The 27,287-nt window shown below is 43.3% G+C and overlaps 1 protein-coding gene across 2 annotated transcripts in view; it reads right to left on the minus strand.

Annotated features, from left to right (window-relative positions):
* Positions 1–454: 454 nt before the first annotated feature.
* Positions 455–27,287, minus strand: part of LOC126234497 (protein quiver-like) — a 105,560-nt gene continuing 78,727 nt past the window's right edge. The window contains exons 2-3 of one of the 2 annotated variants that reach the window (XM_049943192.1): positions 5,008–5,139; positions 455–997 (exon numbers count right to left, since the gene is read on the minus strand). In XM_049943192.1, the coding sequence (XP_049799149.1) occupies positions 825–997; positions 5,008–5,139 (305 nt within the window). In that variant the 3' untranslated portion in view covers positions 455–824. Of the gene's footprint in view, positions 1,001–5,007; positions 5,140–27,287 lie in introns of both variants that reach the window. The other variant, XM_049943190.1, reaches the window with a different exon arrangement.

The raw sequence follows: 27,287 nt of genomic DNA on the forward strand, positions 1-27,287 counted from the left end.
CTAACTCCGCAGTAGCCGCGCTACATATTCCTCTGGCCCTGAGGAAAGAAGCCAATTTTACATAGTTCACACCTCGAATCACTAACGTCAACTAAAGTTAAGCCCATCATAAAATATTACTGTCTCTGTAAGCATTTTTGTTTAATACTGAGCAGGTAAATTGCCTTCTTAAGAACCTCTTGAAGTTTGTTGACGTTGATGCCACAGGCTGGTAATTGTAAAATAAAACAGCGGACCGCCCAAACACTTAATGGGGACAGCATGGAGCTCGCGGCCCGTAGTTTGATCACCACTGTTCTTTCGGCACGTGGACGGTTATTAGTGTGCTAAAATGCTTTTAACCGCTACTCATTGATTTCAGTAATACTATTCCTTTCGCTTTGTTAGAATAATTTCGGATTAGTTCACGATCCTAAGAATCAATTACCCTCCCGATTCAGACGATAATGGATACATTCACCTATGTTTACAAACACGAAATACTATATTTCTGTTTGGTTCACTACATAGTGTATTAAAAATAAAACAACCGTAACAAAAATGTATAATGGTAATGATAACTGTTAAACTGTGACGCACTTTTCACACATATAGTGCATGATACCCCAGATCCATAAGGAGAGACGACTAGTTCATTCTTATTTTTCTGTTGTGTTCATCACCACATCTAGAACAGAAAGCGGCTGCTGCCAGCTGGAGACAGCAGTGGTCTGTGCAGCATCGTTGATGTGGTCAGTGCAGCATCGTTGATGTGGTCTGTGCAGCATCGTTGATGTGGTCTGTGCAGCATCGTTGATGTGGTCTGTGCAGCATCGTTGATGCGGTCACCAGGCAGTGACTGCCGCCATCAGCAGAAGCAACAGCAGCAGCAGAGCCTGCCCAGTGGCGCGGCCCGCCACGTTGCAGCCATCTTCACCACACGTGTACACGTGGCTACTGCGCCACGCCCCAGAGCCCCCCATGAAGGCGCACCGTCTCTCCACCCAGTCCCGCGACTCTGCTAACAAACCGACATGTCCTCCCAGTCAGCTGCAAAAGCATGAAACGGAATAACATCTATACGTAAGACCGTACTACTCAACCACGATACTACTGGACTTGGCCTCCAGTGGCCGTTATCGGAAACGCTTGGTGACACTACAACAGTTTTTTCGACTGTTGTATGTACTGTGGAGCGAATAGCTTCACGGCAAGTTGTCTGGTCGTTAAATCAGCAGAACACATTCTAATTGGCTCCAGGCGCACAGATAAACACACGAGCTAGCAAAGCACCTTCACTTCAGGTGAAATAATATTGTGGTTGATTAACGCATTATAATGAAAGGAAAACAGAGCAAGTTCCTGTCCGGTCTGTTTACTTACGAGGTCACCATGAAAATTCATCTCAAAATAACACAAGACAATGATTTTTAGACCAATATCCACTTATTTTTCGACATAGTCTCCTCTTACGTCATTATTTTGGATGCATCACCATTAATAGCGGAAACAAACACTGGCGGGACTTGCGCCCGTGGTTTAGGGGTAGCGTCATCGAAACGTCTTCGACCCCGGGTTCGAATCCGGTCACTCCTTAAATTATGATTAATAATCAGCATTTGCGGCCGAGACTTCTGGCATAAGAAGTCATTCTCATTCTGCCAACGGACTTTCATAGAGGGCGGAGGAGCAAACGGTGGTTCAGGGCACTTTCTTCTTCTAGAGGTGGAAAACTGCCCCTGAAGGTGGGAGAATCAGCAATGATCAACGGCAAGAGGATTCAGAAAACAATGGAAACACGTAACGTGTATCCACAGGACATGTAGCCTGTAATTGAAAAAGTGTCATGATAATCTCTCCATTGGGACAGGATTCTGTAGTAGTCCCCCATTCGAATCTCTGGGAGGGGACTGCCAACGGGAAAGTGACCATGAGAAAAAGATTGAATAATCAATGAAAGGATAACTTTCTACTAGTCGGAGAGTGGAAAGTCAGAAGCTTGAACATGATAGGGAAACTAGAAAATCTGAAAAGGGAAATCCAAAGGCTCAGTCTAGATATGGTATGGGTCAGTGAAGTGAAATGGAAGGAAGACAAGGATTTTCGGTCATATCGGTACTATCAGCAGCTGCAGAAAATTGTGGAACTGAAGTAGAATTCGCTATGAATAAGAAGGTAGATCAGAGAGTGTGTTACAGTGAACAGTTCAGTGATAGGATTGTTCTTATCAGAATCGATAGGAAGCCAACACTGACAACGATACGTCAGGTATACATGCCGACATCGCAAGCTGAAGATGAAGAGATAGAGCAAATACATCAGGATATTGAAAAGGTAATACAGTAAGTAAAAGGAGATGAAAATCCAATAATCATGGGGACTGGACTGCAGTGGTAAGGAGTAGATGAAACGGTTACAGGAGAATATGGGCTTGGGAAAAAGAATGAGAGAGTATAAAGGCTGAGTTCTGTAATAAATATTATGTTCAAGAATCACAAGAGGAGGAGGCATACTAGGAATAGTCCGGGTGATACGGGAAGATTTCAGTTAGATTACATCATGGTCAGACAGAGATTCCGAAATCACATACTGGATTGTAAGGCGTACCCAGGAAAATATAGACTCAGATCACTAGATAGTAGTGATCAGGAGTACGCTGCAGTTTAAGACATTAGTAAGGAAGAATCAGTACGCAAAGAACTGCGATACAGAAGCATTAAAGGATGACGAAACACGCTTGTAGTTCTCTAAGGCTATAGATACACCAATAAGGAATAGCTCAGTAGGCAGTATAGAGGAATGGACGACTGTAGAAATGGCCATCACAGAATTTGGAAAGAAAAACGTAGGTAGAAAGAAGGTAACTGCGAAGAAACCATGAGTAACAGAAGAAATATTTTAGCTGATCGATGAAAGTAGGAAGTACAAAAATGTTCTGGGAAACTCAGGAAAATCAGAAATACAAATCTCTGAGGAATGAAATAAACAGGAAGTGCAGGGAAGCTAAGACGAAATGGTCGCACGACAAATGTGAAGAAATCGATAAAGATATTAATGTCGGAAGGACAGTCTCAGCATACACGAAAGTTAAAACAATCTTTCGGTGACATTAAAAGCAAGCGTGGTAACATTAATAGTGCAACGGAAATTGCACTGTCAAATGCGGAGCAGAGAGTGCATAGGTGGAAAGAATACTTTGAAATCCTCTATAAGGTGGAAGATTTGTCTGACGTGCTAGACGAAGAAACAGGAGTCGATTTAGAAGAGCTAGGGGATCCAGTATTAAAATCAGACAGAGAGCTTTGGAGGACTTAAGATCAAATAACGCAGAAGGTGTAGATAACATTCCATCAGAATTTCTAAAATCATTGGGGGAAGTGGCTACAAGAAGACTATTTACGTTGGTGTGTAGAATGTATGAGTCTGGCGACATAAGCCGGCCGAGGTGGCCGTGCGGTTCTAGGCGTTACAGTCTGGAACCGCGTGACCGCTACGGTCGCAGGTTCGAATCCTGCCTCGGGCATGGATGTGTGTGATGTCCTTAGGTTAGTTAGGTTTAAGTAGTTCTAAGTTCTAGGGGACTGATGACCTTAGAAGTTAAGTCCCATAGTCCTCAGAGCCATTTGAACCATTTTTTCTGGCGACGTACCATCTGACTTTCGGTAAAATATCATCCACACAATTTCGAAGACTGTAAGAGCAGACAAGTGCGAGAATTATCGCACTATCAGCTTAACAGCTCATGCAGCAACTTGCTGTCAACAATAATATACAGGTGAATGGAAAAGGAAATTGAGGATGTGGTATGTGACGATCGGTTTGGCTTTAGAAAAGGCATAGGCACGAGAGAGGCAATTCTCAGGTTGCGGTTGATAATGGAAGCAAGACTAAAGAAAAATCAATATACTGTCATTGGATTTGTCGATCTGGAAAAAGCTTTCGCCAATGAAAAGTAATGAAAGATGTTCGAAATTCTGCTGAGACGGATAATATACAATACGTACAAGAGCCAAGAGCGAATAATAAGGGTCGATGACCAAGAACGAAGTGCTCGGATTAAAAACGGTGTAAGACAGGGATGTAGTCTTTCGTCCCAACTGTTCAATCTGTCGACACGCTTGAGGAACTACAAATTTATGCACACCTAATTACAGGTAGAGACAATTTGGTGAACGATCAACTGTATCTAAAAAATAGGGCATACTTCGAAGGCTTCCAGCCTATATTAGGTTTACAATTTATTAATAATGCATGTGACCATTACAGTTTCTATAATTATAGAACCTTTACTACAGATGTTCATACGCGTTATCTGACTAATTATGTGACGCGTGCGCAATAAGAGTTTGATTCTGTACGTCTCGCGTATGCGCGCCGCCCTCTGTGAGGCAGACCGCGAAGCCCTCGCGCAGTCTCTAGTCACACGACGAGGCCCATACAACGGGCTTAAAGTGAATTTGCTACAGCTTGTTTAATAGAAGTGACAAAACATTATGGTTATGCATCAAGTTTTATAAAGTTGACTTAGGACATGGTTTGTTTTAGGCCAACATTTAAATAATATTTTATGTAAGTACTACACGTTGCATCCTGTAGGATAACCATATCTAATATAATTTAATAGCACATTATAATATTAACTTTTTGCTGATTCTGAAGAAGACGTTATTACTAACGTTGAAACCTAGGTTAACGATAAAGTTAACCTGCAACTGTAGGCTGTATATTCTTATATAAACAATATCAGTTGCTGTCGCTGCATAAAAATGTTCAAAATTATGAAATACTTTTAATATCTGCAGAATTTGATCTTAAAAGGGCCTGTGAGTGACACTAAAACTCTACGTCACGTAATAAACAACGATGACCCTCGTTGACAGCTTTCAATAAAATTATCTGTTTTCAAAGTGCCCAAATCGTTATGCCTGTATTTGTGAACTTCGTAAAGTATCAAAGATATTTTTAGGATGATTGAAACGTCTGTCACACGTCACAACAAACAACTGCAGGGCATCTGCGAGCTCCTACCGTAGTAGGTAATCTTAGCGCACATCTGTTGAGGGTGCGAACAGTCGACGAGAGGAACGCTGCCGGGAAGGAACGGGTCGCCACAGGCAGGGTCCTCGCTGGAGTAGCAGTGGTAGCACCGCAGCGCCGCTCCTGGAACAGCAAATATTCATCACTGGACATTCTACACCACATCATCTCCATTCTAGTCGGCAAGTGCCTGACCTCTTGCACCAGTGTGTGGTAGTAGCGTTCCCACAACTCCTACAATGACACCCACTGGAGTCATTAAGATTCTAGTACAGCAATGAAACGTGAAAATGTGAATTTTTGTTGAAATTATTGTACATTTTGAATATTTCACAAGGGTCAATGAAGTGGAATATAAGTATTTGTAGAGTAGGAAAACAATTAGAAATTTCGTGTTAATGTCGGCAAATATGTGCAACGTACATGGTTAAAAAGAAAGGTACAGGCACAACACACGCTGAACTATTCACCAAAGCACATATGTTTATTTTTGCATGTTTTCTCATAACCTACTGTTGTTTCTGAGACGATAATGACTCGCATTACTGACCTGTACTACATGTCCCAACCACTGTCCCGCTCTCTATAATATATAGGAGATAAATGGAAAGAAAATAAGTAAACTATTTATTATTTTCAGTGTAATAGTCATGACGATAATACATTGATCACATTGTGCTACACGATGGTTAGTGCCCTCGTGGAAAAAGTGTTTGCGATTGACTACGGAGCCATTACTGTACCCAGGCGTGCACTTCCTCCGAAGCAAATAAACACCCACAAATTTCTTTATTCAGGGCTCCAAAAATATAGAAATCGCATGGCGAGAGATCGGGACTGTATGTGGGCAGCCCCACGTGTTGCCAATGTTGTTTATATTACGCTACACAAGTTTCACTGGCAAGTCCTTCCACATCATACAGACCCAACCCGACCTTCAGCCCCCCTCCGCCCTCCACCCCCCCGTCCAGTGCGATCCCCATCCATTTGGTGCTCTGAAGAAAGATAATTATGGGATCGATTTTCAGACGAGGAGCTGCACGCATGGGTACTATCATCGTTTTGCAGCACCGCAAATGATTTTCCATGGGGGTACTGACTGACTTGTCTCACAGTGCGATAAATGTATTCACAATCATTGCCTTTACTTTTGAAATACACTCCTGGAAATTAAAATAAGAACACCGTGAATTCATTGTCCCAGGAAGGGGAAACTTTATTGACACATTCCTGGGGTCAGATACATCACATGATCACACTGACAGAACCACAGGCACATAGACACAGGCAACAGAGCATGCACAATGTCGGCACTAGTACAGTGTATATCCACCTTTCGCAGCAATGCAGGCTGCTATTCTCCCATGGAGACGATCGTAGAGATGCTGGATGTAGTCCTGTGGAACGGCTTGCCATGCCATTTCCACCTGGCGACTCAGTTGGACCAGCGTTCGTGCTGGACGTGCAGATCGCGTGAGACGACGCTTCATCCAGTCCCAAACATGCTCAATGGGGGACAGATCCGGAGATCTTGCTGGCCAGGGTAGTTGACTTACACCTTCTAGAGCACGTTGGGTGGCACGGGATACATGCGGACGTGCATTGTCCTGTTGGAACAGCAACTTCCCTTGCCGGTCTAGGAATGGTAGAACGATGGGTTCGATGACGGTTTGGATGTACCGTGCACTATTCAGTGTCCCCTCGACGATCACCAGTGGTGTACGGCCAGTGTATGAGATCGCTCCCCACACCATGATGCCGGGTGTTGGCCCTGTGTGCCTCGGTCGTATACAGTCCTGATTGTGGCGCTCACCTGCACGGCGCCAAACACGCATACGACCATCATTGGCACCAAGGCAGAAGCGACTCTCATCGCTGAAGACGACACGTCTCCATTCGTCCCTCCATTCACGCCTGTCGCGACACCACTGGAGGCGGGCTGCACGATGTTGGGGCGTGAGCGGAAGACGGCCTAACGGTGTGCGGGACCGTAGCCCAGCTTCATGGAGACGGTTGCGAATGGTCCTCGCCGATACCCCAGGAGCAACAGTGTCCGTAATTTGCTGGGAAGTGGTGGTGCGGTCCCCTACGGCACTGCGTAGGATCCTACGGTCTTGGCGTGCATCCGTGCGTCGATGCGGTCCGGTCCCAGGTCGACGGGCACGTGCACCTTCCGCCGACCACTGGCGACAACATCGATGTACTGTGGAGATCTCAGGCCCCACGTGTTGAGCAATTCGGCGGTACGTCCACCCGGCCTCCCGCATGCCCACTATACGCCCTCGCTCTAAGTCCGTCAACTGCACATACGGTTCACGTCCACGCTGTAGCGGCATGCTACCAGTGTTAAAGACTGTGATGGAGCTCCGTATGCCACGGCAAACTGGCTGACACTGACGGCGGCGGTGCACAAACGCTGCGCAGCTAGCGCCATTCGACGGCCAACACCGCGGTTCCTGGTGTGTCCGCTGTGCCGTGCGTGTGATCATTGCTTGTACAGCCCTCTCGCAGTGTCCGGAGCAAGTATGGTGGGTCTGACACACCGGTGTCAATGTGTTCCTTTTTCCATTTCCAGGAGTGTAGTTTACTAACTTTTTTCCATATGTCCCGTTTTCATTCGATTCCGCTTGCAGATTTTCCAGGTTCCTCTTCTCACACCAGAATAATCTAAACTTTTAATTATAATGCATCACAAAATGATCACCGTCGATAATGATACTCTTTACATACCCAACAGCGTATACAGGATGACTTTTCCCTCTTGAAGCTGATGGAGGGAAAACGTGTTGAACACTGTATAATGAGACCCAAGTATCAGTTCCAAGTAGGTGGCACGTCAGCATGGGGAAATCCAGACTATCCTGAGGGACATTCTCCACCAGAACTGCCACTATCCGTATCACTTACAAAGCGTTCCGGCCTCTGCCGCGACAGTTTTTCTCGGTGGTTCGCCTCACAAGCCACCACAGTGTTAGTGATTTCTGTATCCATATAATAAAACTATAAACAGCCGACCAGTTGCAATGAATAAAGAATTCTTTACCTAAGTTTCAACAAATTTAAATTTGTCTTCTTCAGAAGGTGGCCTAAGGACAATAAACATCATAGCTTACATTAGAAAGGTATGAAACTTAAGTCAAGAATAGATTTTAACATAAATTAGAGAGCTCTTGCATTACAGAAATATGAGAACGACGACTGGTACTTACAATTTTACATTAGTAAGGACTATTGTACCATCGCCGTTTTTACAAATGTCAGCATAGATCCATTCGTCAAAATTAAAATATAGCCCTAGAAATAGGATTTGTGACGTAAATATAAATTAGTACATGGATCTTGCAGAGCTCACAACCGACTGAGTGTAATCGGCCAGCGTAGTTACTCTGCGACCAGAGCAGGTGGCGCTCATGGCGCGAACCATGTGCCAATTGGCGTACAAAAGCAACGTGTAAATTATCAGTATTAATAACGTCCTTAGACAAAGTAACAATAAAAAGAAGGAAAGCGTTTAACACTCCCGTTATAACAGTATGGGAGCCTTGGTACAATTAATGTAGTTATACATCAAAAAGGCAGGTGGCGCTTCCGGCGAGAGAGTTACGCCCCGTGGCATATACAGACAAAATATAAAAATTACATTACTATATTAGTGAAGCCCACAAACTGTATCTATGCCAGAACTTTAAAATTGACAATAATGGCTCTTCTACATCTACATGACTACTCTATAATTCACATTTAAGTGCTTGGCAGAGGGTTCGTCGAACCACAATCATACTACCTCTCTACCATTCCACTCCCGAACAGCGCGCGGGGAAAACGAACACCTAAACCTTTCTGTTCGAGCTCTGATTTCTCTTATTTTATTTTGATGATCATTCCTACCTATGTAGGTTGGACTCAACAAAATATTTTCGCAATCGGAAGAGAAAGTTGGTGACTGAAATTTCGTAAATAGATCTCGCCGCGACGAAAAACGTCTTTGCTGTAATGACTTCCATCATAATTCGCGTATCATATCTGCCACACTCTCTCCCCTACTACGTGATAATACAAAACGAGCTGCCCTTTATTGCACCCTTTCGATGTCCTCCGTCAATCCCACCTGGTAAGGATCCCACACCGCGCAGCAATATTCTAACAGAGGACGAACGAGTGTAGTGTAAGCTGTCTCTTTAGTGGACTTGTTGCATCTTCTAAGTGCCCTGCCAATGAAACGCAACATTTGGCTCACCTTCCCCACAATATTATCCATGTGGTCTTTCCAACTGGAGTTGTTCGTAATTTTAACACCCAGGTACGTAGTTGAATTGACAGCCTTGAGAATTGTACTATTTATCCAGTAATCGAATTTCAACGGGTTTCTTTTGGAACTCATGTGGATCACCTCACACTTTTCGTTATTTAGCGTCAACTGCCACCTGCCACACCATACAGCAATCTTTTCTAAATCGCTTTGCAACTGATACTGGTCTTCGGATGACCTTACTAGACGGTAAATTACAGCATCATCTGCGAACAACCTAAGAGAACTGCTCAGATTGTCACCCAGGTCATTTATATAGGTCAGGAACAGCAGAGGTACCAGGACGCTTCCCTGGGGAACAGCTGATATCACTTCAGAATTACGAACCCTGGTCCACAATCCAGTTAATACACATTCGCAGGGAACCAAAGTTTTAGAGTCAGACAAAATCACATAAGGACCGATGTAGTGGCAGCCATACATCGTGAGAAAACCACATTACATAAAGGGTAGTGAGCTTAAAGCATTGCAAGTGCATCATAGCTTCCTGAGAAAATAGACCACTAAGGTTACCAGCATTAATGTTATACCATAAACAGTACAGGTTTAAAGCCTTCGAAAAATTGTCTACAAGCAAGGTTCAACTGGTCGTTCAGTATATTACCGTCCTTGAGCTCTAGATGTTTAAAAATTTGTAACTCTTCCCACAGATCTAGTCTACGCCCTTTGACTTCTCTGTGTAGGATAACAGTGTCTTCTAACTGTTTAGGCGTATGGTCGGCTATCAAGAGGTGTTCAGCAAAAGTAGAGCTGTGTATATTCGCTCATTTTTTTTTACCTAATAAGTGTTCTTTATATCTTGTTTTCACAGCTCTGCCTGTTTAACCAATATAATATTGTTGTGGATTGGCAAGACAGCCAACCCACTATAAGGAAGCCGAAAGGCACGGGTTTAAACTCACGCAGGCTGGCGTGAGGTCTGGAACAGGACAAGGAATTGAGACTAGCAAAAAACGTACGTATCGTCTGGAATACTTAACTTTAATCCATAATTGGTGAACATCGCTCTTGACGGTACATGTTTTACAGCATCAATAGTAACTGGTAATGGCGCCTTGTTAGGTCGTAGCAAATGACGTAGCTGAAGGCTATGCTAACTATCGTCTCGGCAAATGAGAGCGTAGTTTGTCAGTGAACCATCGCTAGCAAAGTCGGCTGTACAACTGGGGCGAGTGCTAGGAAGTCTCTCTAGACCTGCCGTGTGGCGGCGCTCGGTCTGCAATCACCGATAGTGGCGACACGCGGGTCCGACGTATACTAACGGACCGCGGCCGATTTAAAGGCTACCACCTAGCAAGTGTGGTGTCTGGCGGTGACACCACAAATATGAAGGACAGTTATTACAGGTTAGTTTGTAAACACCTGAATTGGAAAACCAATCGCTGGCAATCTCAATAGGACCACAAGTAAAAATGTTAATATACTAGTCAATAGTGTCAAACATCAATTTTACGAAAGAATACTGAATAAAACCAACATTACTTTTACGCAGGCTGAGAATGACTTGTTATGTAAAGGCCTTAAATATAATTTGCCTGCTCAACTCGATAAATATCCAGTTACCTGTAATCTTATTGTAGATCTTAAAATCGGTTTGGAATCCCTGAAATTAAAGAGAACCGAGCAAGTCAAATGTGCCTATGAATGTAATAACATAATAGAAAAAGAAATTAAATTACTTCCTAATGGGCAGTTGGGCGAATATAGTATAGTAAAAAGCATTAATCGTAAGCTTTGAGAGCACGACGCCTTAATCACTAAGAGTGACAAAGGGAACACCGCTGTCGTGGCTTATAAAAATGAATATATAGAAAAGACAGTAAAGTTTTTTGAGGAAAATGACATCACTGAGGTTACCGTAGATCCAACCGCGGAACTGCAAAATGAAATCCGGCGTACTTTAGCTAGTTCTGTCAGCCTGTTCAATAACTTCCAAAAGAAAGGGCTTATAAATATGAACCCGAAACCACCCGTGCTCAGAAGTCAGTTTAAACTGCACAGACAAAATCACCCGATTCGCCCTGTAGTGAATGGAATAGGTAGTCCACATCACACACTTGCTAGGTGCCTCCATTTTAAAATTAAAGATTTTTCACATTTGAAAATAATTTTCCTGTTAAAAATAGTAAGGAATTAATCAACAATATTCAAACTGTAAGATGTACACCTGACGCTAGACTGGTTTCCTTTGACATCGTCAGTCTTTATACAAATGTCCCGATCGATGAAACCATAGCCCTTGTAAAAAAGAATCTTCTGAAACATAAAAAACTAAGTGAAATTCAGATTGCGGAACTGATTGGTTTGCTTAAGGTCGTTTTAAAATAGAATTATTTCACGTTCAGTGGGAAAATGTATGTGCAACCAGATGGTTTAGCAATGGGTAGCCCCCTCGCCGGTATTTTGGCAGGTGTTTTTATCAACGCCCTGGAAATAACGTTCTTCAATTCAAGTTCAGAATTACGCCACAAAATCCGCTATTATGCACATTATCATTGCTTTTGATGGTACTGATCATGAGTTAGAGCTTTTCAATACTTTCAGTGGTTTACATGAAACGATTTCCTTCACAAACGAACTTCAGAATGAAAAAGGTGAACTTAACTTCCTCGATTTAACAATTTCTATACAGAATAGTTCCTTCAATTTCAATATCTTCCGTAAGGAAACGTATTCAGATGTCATCCCAGCTGACTCAACTCATCCAAAAGCTCATAAACTGGCGTTTTTTCATTCTGCCATTCACCGTATGGTAACTACTCCTTTATCACCTGCCGATCAACAAAAGGAATTGAATGTCATCAAAGCGATTGCGGCTAGTAATGGGTACAATCAGAATATGATTGATTACTTGTTCAGTAAGAAAACTTCCCAAAACTGTTCGACTTTGAGCAACAACCACCCCACTGATAGCAAAGAAGCTAAAAAATTTATTTCCATTCCTTTCTTGGGTAATATATCGTATAGGATTAAACGTCTTCTAAGGAAAAAATATAACTGTAACGTCTCCTTCTCTACAGATATCAGGTTAAAAAGAAATCTTGTGCATTCAATAGAGATTGCAAGCGATTGGTTTTCCAATTCAGGTGTTTACAAACTAACCTGTAATAACTGTCCTTCTTATTATATTGGTCAAACAGGCAGAGCTGTGAAAACAAGATATAAAGAATACCTATTAGGTAAAAAAGGAGCGAATATACAAAGCTCTACTTTTGCTGAACACCTCTTGATAGCCGGCCATACGCCTAAACATTTAGAAGACACTGTTATCCTACACATAGAAGTCAAAGGGCGTAGACTAGATCTGTGGGAAGAGTTACAAATTTTTAAACATCTAGAGCTCAAGGACGGCAATATACTGAACGACCAGTTGAACCTTGCTTGTAGACAATTTTTCGAAGGCTTTCAACCTGTACTGTTTATGGTATAACATTAATGCTGGTAACCTTAGTGGTCTATTTTCTCAGGAAGCTATGATGCACTTTCAATGCTTTAAGCTCACTACCCTTTATGTAATGTGGTTTTCGCACGATGTATGGCTGCCACTACATTGGCCCTTATGTGATTTTGTCTGACTCTAAAACTTTGGTTCCCTGCGAATGTGTATTAACTGGATTGTGGACCAGTGTTCGTAATTCTGTGTTAAGAGCCATCATTGACAATTTTAAAGTCCTGACATATATACCGTTTGTGGGCTTCACTAATAGAGTAATGTAATTTTTATGTTTTGTCTGTATATGCCACTGGGCGTAACTCTCTCGCCGGAAGCGCCACCTGCCTTTTTGATGTATAACTACATTAATTGTACCAAGGCTCCCATACTGTTATAACGGGAGTGTTAAACGCTTTCCTTCTTTTTATTGTTACTTTATCTAAGGACGTTATTAATACTGATAATTTACACGTTGCTTTTGTACGCCAATTGGCACATGGTTCGCGCCATGGGCGCCACCTGCCCTGGTCGCAGAGTAACTACGCTGGCCGATTACACTCAGTCGGTTGTGAGCTCTGCAAGATCCATGTACTAATTTATATTTACGTCACAAACCCTATTTCTACGGCTATATTTTAATTTTGACAAATGGATCTATGCCGACATTTGTAAAAACGGCGATGGTACATTAGTCCTTACTAAAGTAAAATTGTAAGTACCAGTCGTCGTTCTCATATTTCTGTATTGCAAGGGCTCTCTAATTTACGTTCAAATCTATTCTTGACTTAAGTTTCATACCTTTCTAATGTAAGCTATGATGTTCATTCTCCTTAGGCCACCTTCTGAAGAAGACAAATTTAAATTTGTTGAAACCTAGGAAAAGAATTCTTTATCCATTGCAACTGGTCGGCTGTTTATGATTTTATTACGTGGAACCGTTGCTGTTGTGCAGCTATGTTTAAAAATTCTGTATCCATCCTATTCACAACGCCAAAGATTGTTATCCCCAGATTCAAGTGGATATTCCTCCCTTGGAAAGCATTTCCGACCATATATCCATACTAAATTTATTCGCTCCTTGTCATCTCAGCTGTCATATATGCAGTTTGTCGACATTTACCAAAAACAGCCTATACAGTCATGCTCAAAAGTATCCGAACGACCTGAATAGCATTTCGCCTGATTCGCATACAACCCACATGACGCAGCTGTCTAGCAAGTTCTATAATCGCTCCGCGGTATAGTCGTTTGACTATTGAAAATGGTTCCAACAAGACACCTATAGAAAAAACTGCTCTGTATCGCAATAACTCAAGATGTAAAGTAATACTACGATACTACAAATATCAAGGAACACCTTATCACAGGTAAGACTGTCCTTAAGGCTTGTAAGCTCACATTTATTACAATAAATGACATACCTGAAATGTTACCACTCTCATTATTACGTCAGATAGGTAATGCACGTAGTAAGTTCGTCGTATTCATGATTTCCTCTTCAAAGTAACATACCGTACTTATTATTTAATACAAAATGACATTAAAATTTAAGCTATTCACGAGCGGTTAGTTGAGAATATGTATGAACTTCAAATGACACGACGAACCGTCTCGTTCTGCATATGGATTCAAATCCAGATCATGCAGACTAAGCAAAGATTTCGTGACTGACGGAAACTAACAGTCATTCCTGATTAGGCATACAGAGAGTGATATACCTTGATTTTAGACAGTATCAATTAGCAAATACCAACTTTAAATTACATAACGCAAACATTTTTAACGGACCTGAATTCCTAGCCAGTACCTATTGTCCCTGTTAACGAACTACGAGAGATGTTAAATATTCTTTCTTAACAAGTAATTTATTTGAAATGCCGTGAGGTAAAGCTTTGTGTTGGACAGGGATTCTAACCCAGAACCTAATCGGATAGATATCGAAGCACAATAAACTGTGACATTGCGAGGTGCCGGGGCTAGTAGTGTATTTATCACTAAATTCTACTAGAATCCACATGTGTAAATCATGCTCTAAGCCCCCCCTATTCTAACTCCGACTTTTGCTGTTGCACAAGGATAAAAAAAAAATACGCGAACTGACTCTAATCAACCCTGCTAGTGGAGTAGAAGAGAGTTTGGCACCTGCAGTAATTTAATTTGATACATAAGTTAAATAAACAAAGGTTTCATTAGCATAGTGAGGAATGATAGGGTTGCTCTATTGATTAACAGAATGAAAGTTCTGTTCAGAATAACAATATGATTTATTAAGATTAAACACAGAATAGTAAAAGAAACACAGCAAATTTATAAAACATCAAATTGGCTAAAATTGGAGATTCATACAAACACTATAAAGGTGAAGTTGTCCCTAACTTAGATCGTGAGGTTTAAGACGAAGTGGTATGTGGAGCCAATTCCTTTCCACTCAAATCTCAAGAGAGACACACAGCTAACCCAATGGTAATTGCTGTTACTCGAAACTGAACAAAGTTAGAAAAGGATGAACAGGCGCGCTCTGCTGAGCTCTGATTATCACCTAGGAAAATCCCTATCTGCCGGTGCTGCGCACGTACATTACCAACAGTCTTCTTATCTCCCAGAACACGATCTGGCGTACCGCAGGCGAGGGCTGGCTGCTTTGACGTCCTCGACCGAAAGGCGACTGCTGACTCCCCAGAGCACCCGTACAGGCCGAACACACAACATTCCCACCCCCACGACAGTGGCCGTGGTTACGTTCCAATCAGCAACACGAAAACCGGCGGAAATTCCACTCCATTGCCGGAGCACTACCATTCCACCAATGGAGATTCTTGGCGCCAATTTCTGTGCTGATTTTGCCCCGTCACGGAGCTATGCCCTTAGCAAGCCAATCACAGTTCCTATTTTGCAGAAAGCGCGGTAATTTTCCCGCCCCAGCTGCCTGGGTACATAAGTCATTCCCACGCCTCGCTGGTAGCCCGCCAGAAAGTGTTTTCGCTAAGCTTCTGCGAAGCAACGGAACCACCAGCCCAGCCGCCACTTCCGGCTTTCGCGGCCGCGTCTCCTGACAATGTCGGCGTCCGGAGAGTATTCACTCGGCCCCCACACCTGTCAGCCTACCCTTTCAAAGTGAGAAGAGCCCGCCTGTCACTGGACCACCCGGGTGGCGAGAGACGCTACATGGGAAGTCCGCGTGTGAAGGAACAACGGAACCTCCACCGCATGCAACTAGAGAGGAGAATCGTAAGATAGAAATATGAGAGGGGGCTCATGCCACCTCTCATTGCCCCTACGCCATTTTAGATTGTAATTGGTGAGCGGTTGGCTCACTTAGGAGCAAGGTAGTGAGTCAATCGCCCAAGAACAATCTTACAAAGTGACTCCACATGCCGCACTCTATAAAGAAAATTACTGCAACTGAAAAATGCAGCTCATAGAGGGAGGATTATTTATGATGTAGTCAACTTCACCTTCTTAATATGGAACACTAACACTCACATCACACATCCATACCCAGGGAGCCCCTTCCAAACACCGATTCACGCAGACATTCACGCTCTAAACATGGCCCGGGCATCTGAGCCAAATATGGAGCTGTTTATTCTTTACAATCAGAGTTGGAGTGCTCCGCAATTAAATGCCCAAGATGTTACAACAATTTTAATCATTAAACTAACCTGACCTCACTCACACATGGTAATATTTAAGTTAACAATCTCTTTGTGAGTTTTCCGAATCTAGTTACAACCTCCGATTCATTCTGTCTCCCTGCAGCAAGAATAACCTTTACAAAATGTTCCCTGAACTGATGGTCCATTCACAATGACAGTGGTGGTATCTGCTTCAGTTTATGGGGACTTCAGGCACACTGTTAGCATACACACAACAATAAACACAAAATACAAAAAAAACATGATGTGGAGAACAATACAGTAATCTGTAATAAGAATTACAGTGTAAAACACAAACGCATACAAGGTATAACATACATTACAGAAACAACATAAGAGAAAGAAATTTAAGAAAAACAAAAAAAACAAGGTTCATGGGGCATCAAATTGTGCGTGCACATTGCACAAAGTTCACGACTGTGCTGAGAATGAGGCACTAAATCACATTGTTAGAAATATCCGTGGCACTTCACAAATTCCACCGTACTGACATCACATAAGGCTCAACGTCGGGTGTAGTTGCTACGTTGTGGCAACAGCAATAGGGAGTTCTGGAGTGTCTGCAGTACGCTGTTGAGATTGTAGTCAGACCCACGCATATGATCACGGCAGTACGGTAGGAAGACACAGTGATAGGTTCTCCTCACGTCGATTAATTGTCTCTGAGATCTCCTTGTTGGGATACATCACTAGTCTAGGTCTCTTCTCTCGCTGGACAGAATTTTACGTTTCCCAATATTGCAGTTCGACGAGGGATGATGGCACGTGGAGTGACTCCACAAGTGTGTGAGGTCATCCATACAGGATCGAACTAGGAGCGACTATTGTTAAAAACTGCTCTCTAATAGAGAGGAGAAGTAAGACATGAGACCATACATTTGTTAGTGTGGCACGATGCTGCTTTGTGTATGCAGATCGGCCAATGCTAGTGAGTTGTAAAAACCCAAACAGGTGAGTATAGAGCGTCCCTTTCTGTTCTGAGGCACATGAGGCGCAGGTTCTGACACGATATGTGATCTTCTTCGTGTACTCACGACAACGTGGTCTGCCGCAGGGAATCCCTCCAAGCGGCTGCCGCGTCCGGAGAGCTAGCAGGCTGTCGCGTGTCAGGGTCAACGGCCAGCCCCACTTTCGCTTGTGGCGGGGCGAGGGTCCCGTGTAATCCCTCAGGTAGGCAGCCGGGTGACTGTCAGCGTGTAGGACGGGACGCTCGCCCTCTAGCAGGTAGCCGACGACCTCTTGTTTTTGCGCTGGCTGGCCTCTGCATTGCCACGTTCCTCGTCATCTGTACAATTCTTACAAAAGTCTTATGCCTAACTTTTTCCCATGACCTTCTATGTTATAATAAATTTACATAATGAAACATTGATGGTCTGTCATTTCAGACACTCTTATTTTACTTTTATAGTTATTAATCTATGGCAATCATTATAACATCTAATCTAGACATGGAAATAATTTATTTTGATATATGTGTAGAGACCGATCTCAGTATGTACATGGTGTGTGATAACTGATGCTTTGTAATGGATGAACAACTAAATGTGCGGGCCCGCACTAATATTACTATTAATTATATAGATCGACAGTAGACATGCTTCAAGAATTAACTACCATATCCCAACGATCTACATTCTACGTCTTTTAATTAAATTATGTTGTTATGCAGGTCTAAGTTTTACTGTGCTATAAAGAACATGCAACTACGCTACTTTCGCTCGCCCGTCGTCCCTCCATCTCGGGTCTGTGGTTTGGTGACCTGAAAAATAGCAACTCAACAGGCGCGCGCCACACTTGTGGTAGAAAACCCCCACAATATTAATCTAGTTATTGCTAAATCCTACAGTTAACTTATCCTAGTATCGTACTTTCCCTTTTATTTATTTATTTATTTATTTTATTTTATTTATTTATTTATTTATTTATTTATTTATTTATTTTTTATTTACCTTATACAATACCCTTACATAGTTCCTGTTACGCTGAGATGTCTTGCTGCTCGCCGCTATTGACGACAGTGATGTGCGCGCCGTACGACATGACCTCCGAGTTTTCATTACGCCTCACTGAAACTCCAGAGACTGGGTTAGCCATGGCTATACACGACAATAAATTTATAGTTGCAACTTCCTTCTCTATGTGAAGCGGTTTTCGTGATCAAAGTACACCTTTCCAGAAGCAATGTAATATGACCAAGCCAGGACTGGTTCCTGTTGAGGATTCAGACACCCAACACACGCCAGCTACACAGTATGTCACGAATATCCAAGTACAATTCCTTGGTGATTCATCTGTGACAAAAACGAGCAGCACGCTAAATCCCCAACCAGCACATTAGCATGGTAGGCTTTTATGCCCTCATTTCTCTCGTCTAGGGCACCATTAGAGTCAAATGCTCACAGGTTCACCCCGACTTGCAAGACAACGATACCGGCGCAGCTCTGCAAAAACTATACTGCCCATATTCACCCTCGAAATCGCGCAATATACCACAATCGTGCAGTGCACTGACGCGTGCCTGCAAGCATTGGTATGAACGTCTCACGAACTGGTTGTGGCCGATATGGAGCGTATCACGACCTCTCAGAACGCTTCTAAGAGCACGTTCTTGTATGCGCCCGTTTGTGCGACGTCTCGTCACTCATCCTTATCCCTTAACATGGACACCAGATAGGAAAGGACTAAAACATTGCTCATGGAAAGGTAGTGTCTCCTACTCCATCGACATTGGAGATCGCAAACATAAACAAAAAGAGGATAGCAGCAGTAAATTCTTATGCAAGACAACGCAGCGTGTTAACACTTTAGCAATCTTAATCTATTAATGCAACGGTTATTGTTCCCCGAAAAAAGGTTCATATCTTTGCCTATTCTACTATGTACATTTCTTACACTACTACTATTCTACGAACTCCTTTATGTGAGAGATGTGGTGGAGTCCTATGGACTTCTTTCCTTTCAGCGTCTCCAATTCATAAGCATTGTGGTGAGCTGCTCTCCTTATACGGTACGGGCCGTTGTAAACAGAATAGAATTTTTGGCATTTCATTTTTTGTTTGTTCGAAAGTCGGAAAGACTTAACGAGCACCTTTTGTCCAACTTGGAAGTGTCGTAGACGAGCTCCCCTGTCGGCACGTCTCTTCCTGACCTCTGCTGCAGCCCGTATCCTCTTGAGAGCCAAATCCACTATGGCTTGGTGCTGCGTTCGCGCCCTTGGTGGGAAGTTTACGACCTTGGTTATCAAGTCCTTAGGAATCCGGTTTTTCAGTACTGTAATGGGTGCCAATTTTGTTATCCCATGGGGTGCCTCATTGATCACCTCCTGGAAGTCTTTAAGGAAAACGTCCCATGTCGTGTGCTGTTTGTTACAGTACAACCGGCACAAGTTTCCGAGTTCTTTAATAACCCGTTCTGCAGCATTCGAGCTCGGATGGTGTGAAGATATAAAAATGGGATCAATTTTACATCGACGCAACGTCTCCTTCCATGTTTTTGACTTAAACTGTGGCCCGTTATCAGAAATGATTCTACTCACATGACCAACCTGTGGTAGGAAATCCCGGATTAGGGCTCGTGATACAGTTCGTCCTGTTGCCCTCTTCAGTGGCGTAAAGGTAACGTATTTGGACGTTAGTTCAACAAACACTAATACGTAAGTATATCCTCTTCTTGTTCTTGGCAAAGGTCCCATCAAATCTGTTGCTGCTAATTGTCTTAATTTGGTCGGTACGATTGGGTATAATGGTGCCTGCATGCTCACAGTGGTGTGCTTAGCCTTTTGGCAGTCTTTACACACCGACAGTACCCTCCGAATTCGACGCTCCATGTTTCGAAAGTAACACATGGTCCTTAGCTTGAGATTGCACTTGCGTGGTCCGAAGTGTCCATAGCTGAGGTGAGTATGCCATATAACCTTGTTTATTAGGTGTTCAGGGATGCATACCCCCCATTCAGTGTCATTGGTATAATTTCGGTGGAAAATTATGCCTTTCCGCAAGAGGTAGAACTGCCTGATGGTGGCGTGTCTTCTGTCTATCCATTTCTGTTTCAATAACACTAGGGCAGGGTCCTTGTCTTGCTCCTTCTTGATGTCCTGCATACTACAGGTAATAAAATTTTCAAAGGCTACTTTCTGCATATAGTAAAGGCAGTAGTGATTTTCCTCCAGATCTTCTTCCATGTTGTGCTCAAATCCGATCGGTGACCGTGATAAGGCGTCTGCAATGATGTTCTGACTGCCGGGGATATATTCTATCGAAAAATTGTACTGCTGTAGATACGATGCCCACCTAATGAGCCGCCTGTGATTAAGCTTTGCAGTCATCAAGAACTCGAGCGCCTTGTGGTCTGTGTAGACCCTCGTCTTGCGACCAAACAGAAGGTATCTGAATTTTTCAAACGCCCATACAATAGCCAGCGCCTCTAACTCGGTTACTGAGTAATTCCTCTCACTCTTGGCTAGTACTCTGCTAGCAAACGCAATTGTCTTCCACACCCTGTTTCCTTCATGTACATAGTCTTGGAACACCATGACACCCAGACCGGAGTATGAACTGTCCGTTACTATGCAAAGCTCTTCTGCTAAATTAGGGTGTGATAGGATGGGTGCTTGTAATAATGCGAATTTTAATGCTTTCCATTCGGATTCGGCCGCCTCATCCCATTCCCAAGGAATCTTCTTTCCTGTAAGTTGATGCAACCGAGGACTGCTCTGAGTTTTGACATGTATAAAGCGGTTGTAAAAATTTATGATCCCCAAGAACCCCCTTAACTGCTTCTTTGTCGTAGGAATGGGAAACTTTTCAATCGCTTCGATCTTTTCGGGATTTGGCGCAATGCCCTCACCCGTGATGATATGTCCTAGAAATTTCACAGAGGACGTCCCAAAATTCGATTTTTCGATATTGATAGTCACTCCGTATTCCTTGAATGTCGCTAGGAGTTCACGGAGGACCGCATTGTGCTCTCGCCAAGATTTCTCCGCGATCAGCAAATCGTCCACATAGCTGGTGACATGACGTTTCAAATTATCGCTTAGTATGCCGTCCAGCCCCCGAATGAATGCGGCAGATGAAACGTTCAAACCAAATGGTAGACGACGAAACCGGTAACATCTTCCAAATGCTAAAAAGGCTGTGTACTGTCTGCAATTTGGATGGAGCTCGATCTGCCAGAAACTCGATTTTAGATCAACTGATGAGAAGATTGATATTCCATGGAAGTTTTGTAAGAGTTCCTCTAATCGTTCCGGTCTGTCTGTTTCGGGTTCTATTATGGTATTAATTTGTCGCGAGTCCAAGACTAAACGAATACTACCATCTGCCTTCTCGACTACTCTTAACGGGTTATTATAGGCTGAAGCCGTAGGTTCTATTATTCCTTCACTCAGCATTCGCGTAATTTCAGCTGCTACTTTCTGTCGATATGCCAAGGGGATTGGATAGGGTGGCACACGAAACTGGTTGTGCGGACGAACACGAAATTCATATTGGAAGTTCTTTATTGATCCTGTCTTGGGAAGGAAGACCTCCGCATGTTCTACTAGTAATTTATGAAGTTCTTTGCGGTGGTCGCTCCTTATATTCTTTATTGCTTCCACTTTTTCTCCTATTTTCTCCTTTATTTCTCCCATTATTCCGACTTCATTCTCATCCGTGTCCTCTCCCTTACCCGCAACGTCGACCTGTTCTTCCTTTCTGTCTTTCAGACACGCATAGTTTATCCGTACACAGTTAGACGGTAGTTGAGCTGGGATCAGCTGGTCGTCGAACTTAACGTGGACGGGATTCCCTTTCCTCAAAACCACTTCACCTCGTCCTAGATCAACTATCGCGTCATGTTCATTTAGGAAGTCCGTTCCTATTATCATGTCGATCGCCAGATTTGGCACGATCCAGAAGTTAGACTCTATTTTGTGTCCTTGGCAGGAGAATTCCAGTCTTGTTTGTTGGGTGACCTCCGTACATTTACCCGCTAATGCCCCTTTTATTTTGGTTTTCTTAACCGATAGGACAGGCCAGTCCATCTCCTGAGAGCACCTTTTGTATGCTGCCTCGGATATTGCTGTTATGTAGCTTCCACTATCTATTATCGCATTCATACTCTTTTCAGCTATTGCTACTGTGATAAGAGGCTGCCGATCTTGTCTAGGAGATGCTTTATGTTCCTCGAGCAGGATTTCTGATACATCTTCGTAATGTATCATCCGTAGTTGGCCAGGTCCGAGATTACGTGCGAAATTCCGGCGGCCTGTGTTCGCACTAGTCTGGCGTCAATCCCTTGTTAAGCTCCCCCTCCTCTGACGTGCATTAGGATTTGCGGGTCTTGTTTCAATCTCCTGGTTCCACTGTTGTCCTTGGTTTCGCTCTCTCCAATTACGGTCACTTTGCCGTTCGTTATTCCTCCTATCCCAGATTCCTTGTCTAGATTGACCCTGCTCCCTGACGTTCTGGTTTCCGTGTCTTTGGTTTCCATAACCTTGAATAGCGTAACCTTGACTTCCGTAACCCTGGTTTCCTAACTGACCAGTGCGATTATGCGATCTGTTGTCGTCTTCTGTTCCTGGCCGGTGGTATTTGTTACTTTGCCCCTTCTTCCTGTCCTTTGCGTCTTGTCTATCAAAGACTACTTCGAGTTCGCGCAATAGACTCTTGAATGCTTCTATGTCAGATCCACACTTGCCGACAAGTGTCTGTTGGTACCTAACTGGCAATTTGGAAAAGCAAAATTTAATGATTTCTCCGTTACTATATGGACTATCTAAAAATTGATTCTTCTTGAGTAAATCATCAAGAAATTTGGTTGCGCTCCTATGCCCGGACACTTCCAGTTCAGGACAAAATATTATTTCCTCTTTAATCCTGTCTTGCGTTTCCTTTGACCAGTAGGTCCGCAGGAATGCACCAACAAATTCCTGATAAGTCCGACACGTCACTGCCACACCCCGCATCTTTTCCGCGGCTTGGCCTTCGATGTGTCCACACATGAATTCTAATTTTGCCTGGGTTGGCCATGATGCCGGTAATGAATTTGTGAACTGCATCACCCAGCTCTTCGGATGCATCGACCCTCCATTTTCTTTGAACTTCTGGAATTTTAGTATCGACAGGAAGTGATTGTGATCAAAATCCGTTCTGATCCTCGCACTGGTGTTGTCACTCGTTTCCGATACTTGCACGTCTGCTGAGTGTCCTGCTCTATCTTGCTGATAACTGTGATGTGCTACCTCTGTATCACAGTGGAAGTGGCACTCAGAATTCACTCTACTAAGTGGGCTATAATTATTGGAGCTATTACTCGCTGTTTCTGCGTGTGCAGTGTTAGTTCCGCACTCGGTCAATGGGCTAGAGCACGGCGGGCTTTTCCTCGGAGACACAATTCTTTGTACTCCATCATTGGTACCCGAGCACGCAGTGCTCGTGTGCCCGTTTTGCTCTAGTTTTGCTATCCGACTCTCTACTTCTTCCATTCGTTTCGTGGTGTTCCCAACCGCGATATTACCTTGAGTTTTTAAGAATGCTAGGGATTTTGAGTGGGATTGTGTTGTACGTCGCAAGCGCCCTGCGAGTTTAGAAGTTGATTCCGCGACTTTCATTGCCCCTATTGCTGCCGTTTTGGCTAGGCCTGCTACTTTTTGTGCTACCATTGACATTTGTTTTGCTTCTCCACATTCTTTCTTTATTGTTAGTAATTCCCCACGAATTTTCCCTATATGCGAAATTATTGCCTGAGTGTCCTTCTTACGCTGTTCGTCAGCTTCTTCCTTCTCCTTCTTACGTTGTTCGTCAGCTTCTTCTTTCATTGATCGTAGGAAGCTTAGTATTGGGTTAATGTCATCATTTTGATCCTCGTCACACATGGGTGATGTAACTCTGGACACCTGGGCGCTAGAGCTCTGACGTGACCGAGCTGGCCCCTGTCTGCTCTCGCTCGTTTGATTATGAACTTCTGCTGCCGTCTCGATCTGTGTGCCTGTCTCTGTTTCATCCTCTACCTCACTATCATAATCACGGTCGCGACGTTGCTCTAAGATCGCGTCAAAATCACCTTCCTCATCAATGACCCTGGCGTCCTGTCCTGCTAAAAATGTGCCCATCTCATCTCCGGACCTATTCCCGTCAGTAAACTGCCCCTTATCCATTATGCTATCCTCTTTTGTTTTAGCTTCGCTCGATAATAGTCGTGCCTTACTTCTCGTGATCATTCATGAGAAACAAAATTTATCTAAAATACACAGTAAAAATAATCTACTCCCTGTATTTTTTTTTTACACATAGACATAAAATTTTAACAACGCTGTTCCAACGCTGTAATCACAAACACAATTTGATGTGGTACAGAAACCGCACACAAATCCGACAAAGTGCAATGTGGTACGGACACCACATCAACGAAACACAAAAAACAATGAACAAAAAAAATATACACTGAAAACAAAAACTGTAATCATGCGCCGCTACTTAAAACTAAACGCGGAACTACCAGAAAAACTTGGGTATTAATCAATAAAAAAATTAGAGAAAAAAAATTTGAATGTTCGTACTAAGAATACTGTTTGTTAATCAGTGATTCTCAGGAAAGATCCGAGGCTAAGGGTCGCCATATTATGCGAGGTGCCGGGGCTAGTAGTGTATTTATCACTAAATTCTACTAGAATCCACATGTGTAAATCATGCTCTAAGCCCCCCCTATTCTAACTCCGACTTTTGCTGTTGCACAAGGATAAAAAAAAAATACGCGAACTGACTCTAATCAACCCTGCTAGTGGAGTAGAAGAGAGTTTGGCACCTGCAGTAATTTAATTTGATACATAAGTTAAATAAACAAAGGTTTCATTAGCATAGTGAGGAATGATAGGGTTGCTCTATTGATTAACAGAATGAAAGTTCTGTTCAGAATAACAATATGATTTATTAAGATTAAACACAGAATAGTAAAAGAAACACAGCAAATTTATAAAACATCAAATTGGCTAAAATTGGAGATTCATACAAACACTATAAAGGTGAAGTTGTCCCTAACTTAGATCGTGAGGTTTAAGACGAAGTGGTATGTGGAGCCAATTCCTTTCCACTCAAATCTCAAGAGAGACACACAGCTAACCCAATGGTAATTGCTGTTACTCGAAACTGAACAAAGTTAGAAAAGGATGAACAGGCGCGCTCTGCTGAGCTCTGATTATCACCTAGGAAAATCCCTATCTGCCGGTGCTGCGCACGTACATTACCAACAGTCTTCTTATCTCCCAGAACACGATCTGGCGTACCGCAGGCGAGGGCTGGCTGCTTTGACGTCCTCGACCGAAAGGCGACTGCTGACTCCCCAGAGCACCCGTACAGGCCGAACACACAACATTCCCACCCCCACGACAGTGGCCGTGGTTACGTTCCAATCAGCAACACGAAAACCGGCGGAAATTCCACTCCATTGCCGGAGCACTACCATTCCACCAATGGAGATTCTTGGCGCCAATTTCTGTGCTGATTTTGCCCCGTCACGGAGCTATGCCCTTAGCAAGCCAATCACAGTTCCTATTTTGCAGAAAGCGCGGTAATTTTCCCGCCCCAGCTGCCTGGGTACATAAGTCATTCCCACGCCTCGCTGGTAGCCCGCCAGAAAGTGTTTTCGCTAAGCTTCTGCGAAGCAACGGAACCACCAGCCCAGCCGCCACTTCCGGCTTTCGCGGCCGCGTCTCCTGACAATGTCGGCGTCCGGAGAGTATTCACTCGGCCCCCACACCTGTCAGCCTACCCTTTCAAAGTGAGAAGAGCCCGCCTGTCACTGGACCACCCGGGTGGCGAGAGACGCTACATGGGAAGTCCGCGTGTGAAGGAACAACGGAACCTCCACCGCATGCAACTAGAGAGGAGAATCGTAAGATAGAAATATGAGAGGGGGCTCATGCCACCTCTCAACATATCGTATTTTCGCAGCAGTAGCTAGATGTTTTAACTGAAATGACGAGACGAAACATTAATTTTTTCCTTCCCCGGGATCCAACCCGGCATCTATCGATGTTATATTCTAGAGATAACGAACGTTAAATATGGGTTTGTTGTACCAGCAGCGACATGTGCGCATGTTTGAACTAGAAATAATATGACGAAGAGTTCAGTGCTGACTGGGAATAGAGCCCCACACATATCGTTGTTGACTACACGCAAAGAGACGTCAGCTACCGAATTTTTCTCCACCAGCAGCTCGGAATAACATCTTTAACTTACAGTGATCTCGAAAATAGTTCTGTGTCTCACTGGGATCCAAAAAAATCAAATATCGTTCGTGTTGACAACGAATGAAAATACATTAAAAATCGAAATTATTATCCACCAGCTGATAGGTGTTCTCATGCTAGATCTTGATAATACATTATGAAATCTTTAGTGTCAAGCCAGGATTCGAACCCATTCACGCGCAATATGTGGAGCTGTTGAGGAATCTGCAGTTTTGAACAAACAAAAAATTGTAGCCGAGCTGTATTGTCACGAAGGGAACAAATTCCGCGTTAAGAGCGGTCTGAGTGGCATTCCCAGTTCAGAACCAATTTTATCGACATACAGAAGCTCAGATAAAACATGGAATAAGTGTCCTGTGAGCCGACATAGCGTTTGTTTCGTCACTAGTAATAAATAACTAGTATAAGAAAGGTTACTGGTGATAGAGTTTCTACATGTCGCCACTGCAGACTTTGTGGCTCAACCTAACGTCTACTTGGTAGAGAAGGAATATCATTTTTAATGTGAATTTCAGACCACAATGCCATTATATCTTCTTCACTTGGTGTAGCCAGAAGAGAATGGAATCTGTCTCTCCCTATCTAAAATCACTGACCGAAGTTGGAATCGAAACAGGACCATAGATATATGAACCTCTC

The sequence above is a fragment of the Schistocerca nitens genome, chromosome 2 (genome assembly GCF_023898315.1).
Source record: "Schistocerca nitens isolate TAMUIC-IGC-003100 chromosome 2, iqSchNite1.1, whole genome shotgun sequence".
NCBI lineage: Eukaryota > Metazoa > Arthropoda > Insecta > Orthoptera > Acrididae > Schistocerca > Schistocerca nitens.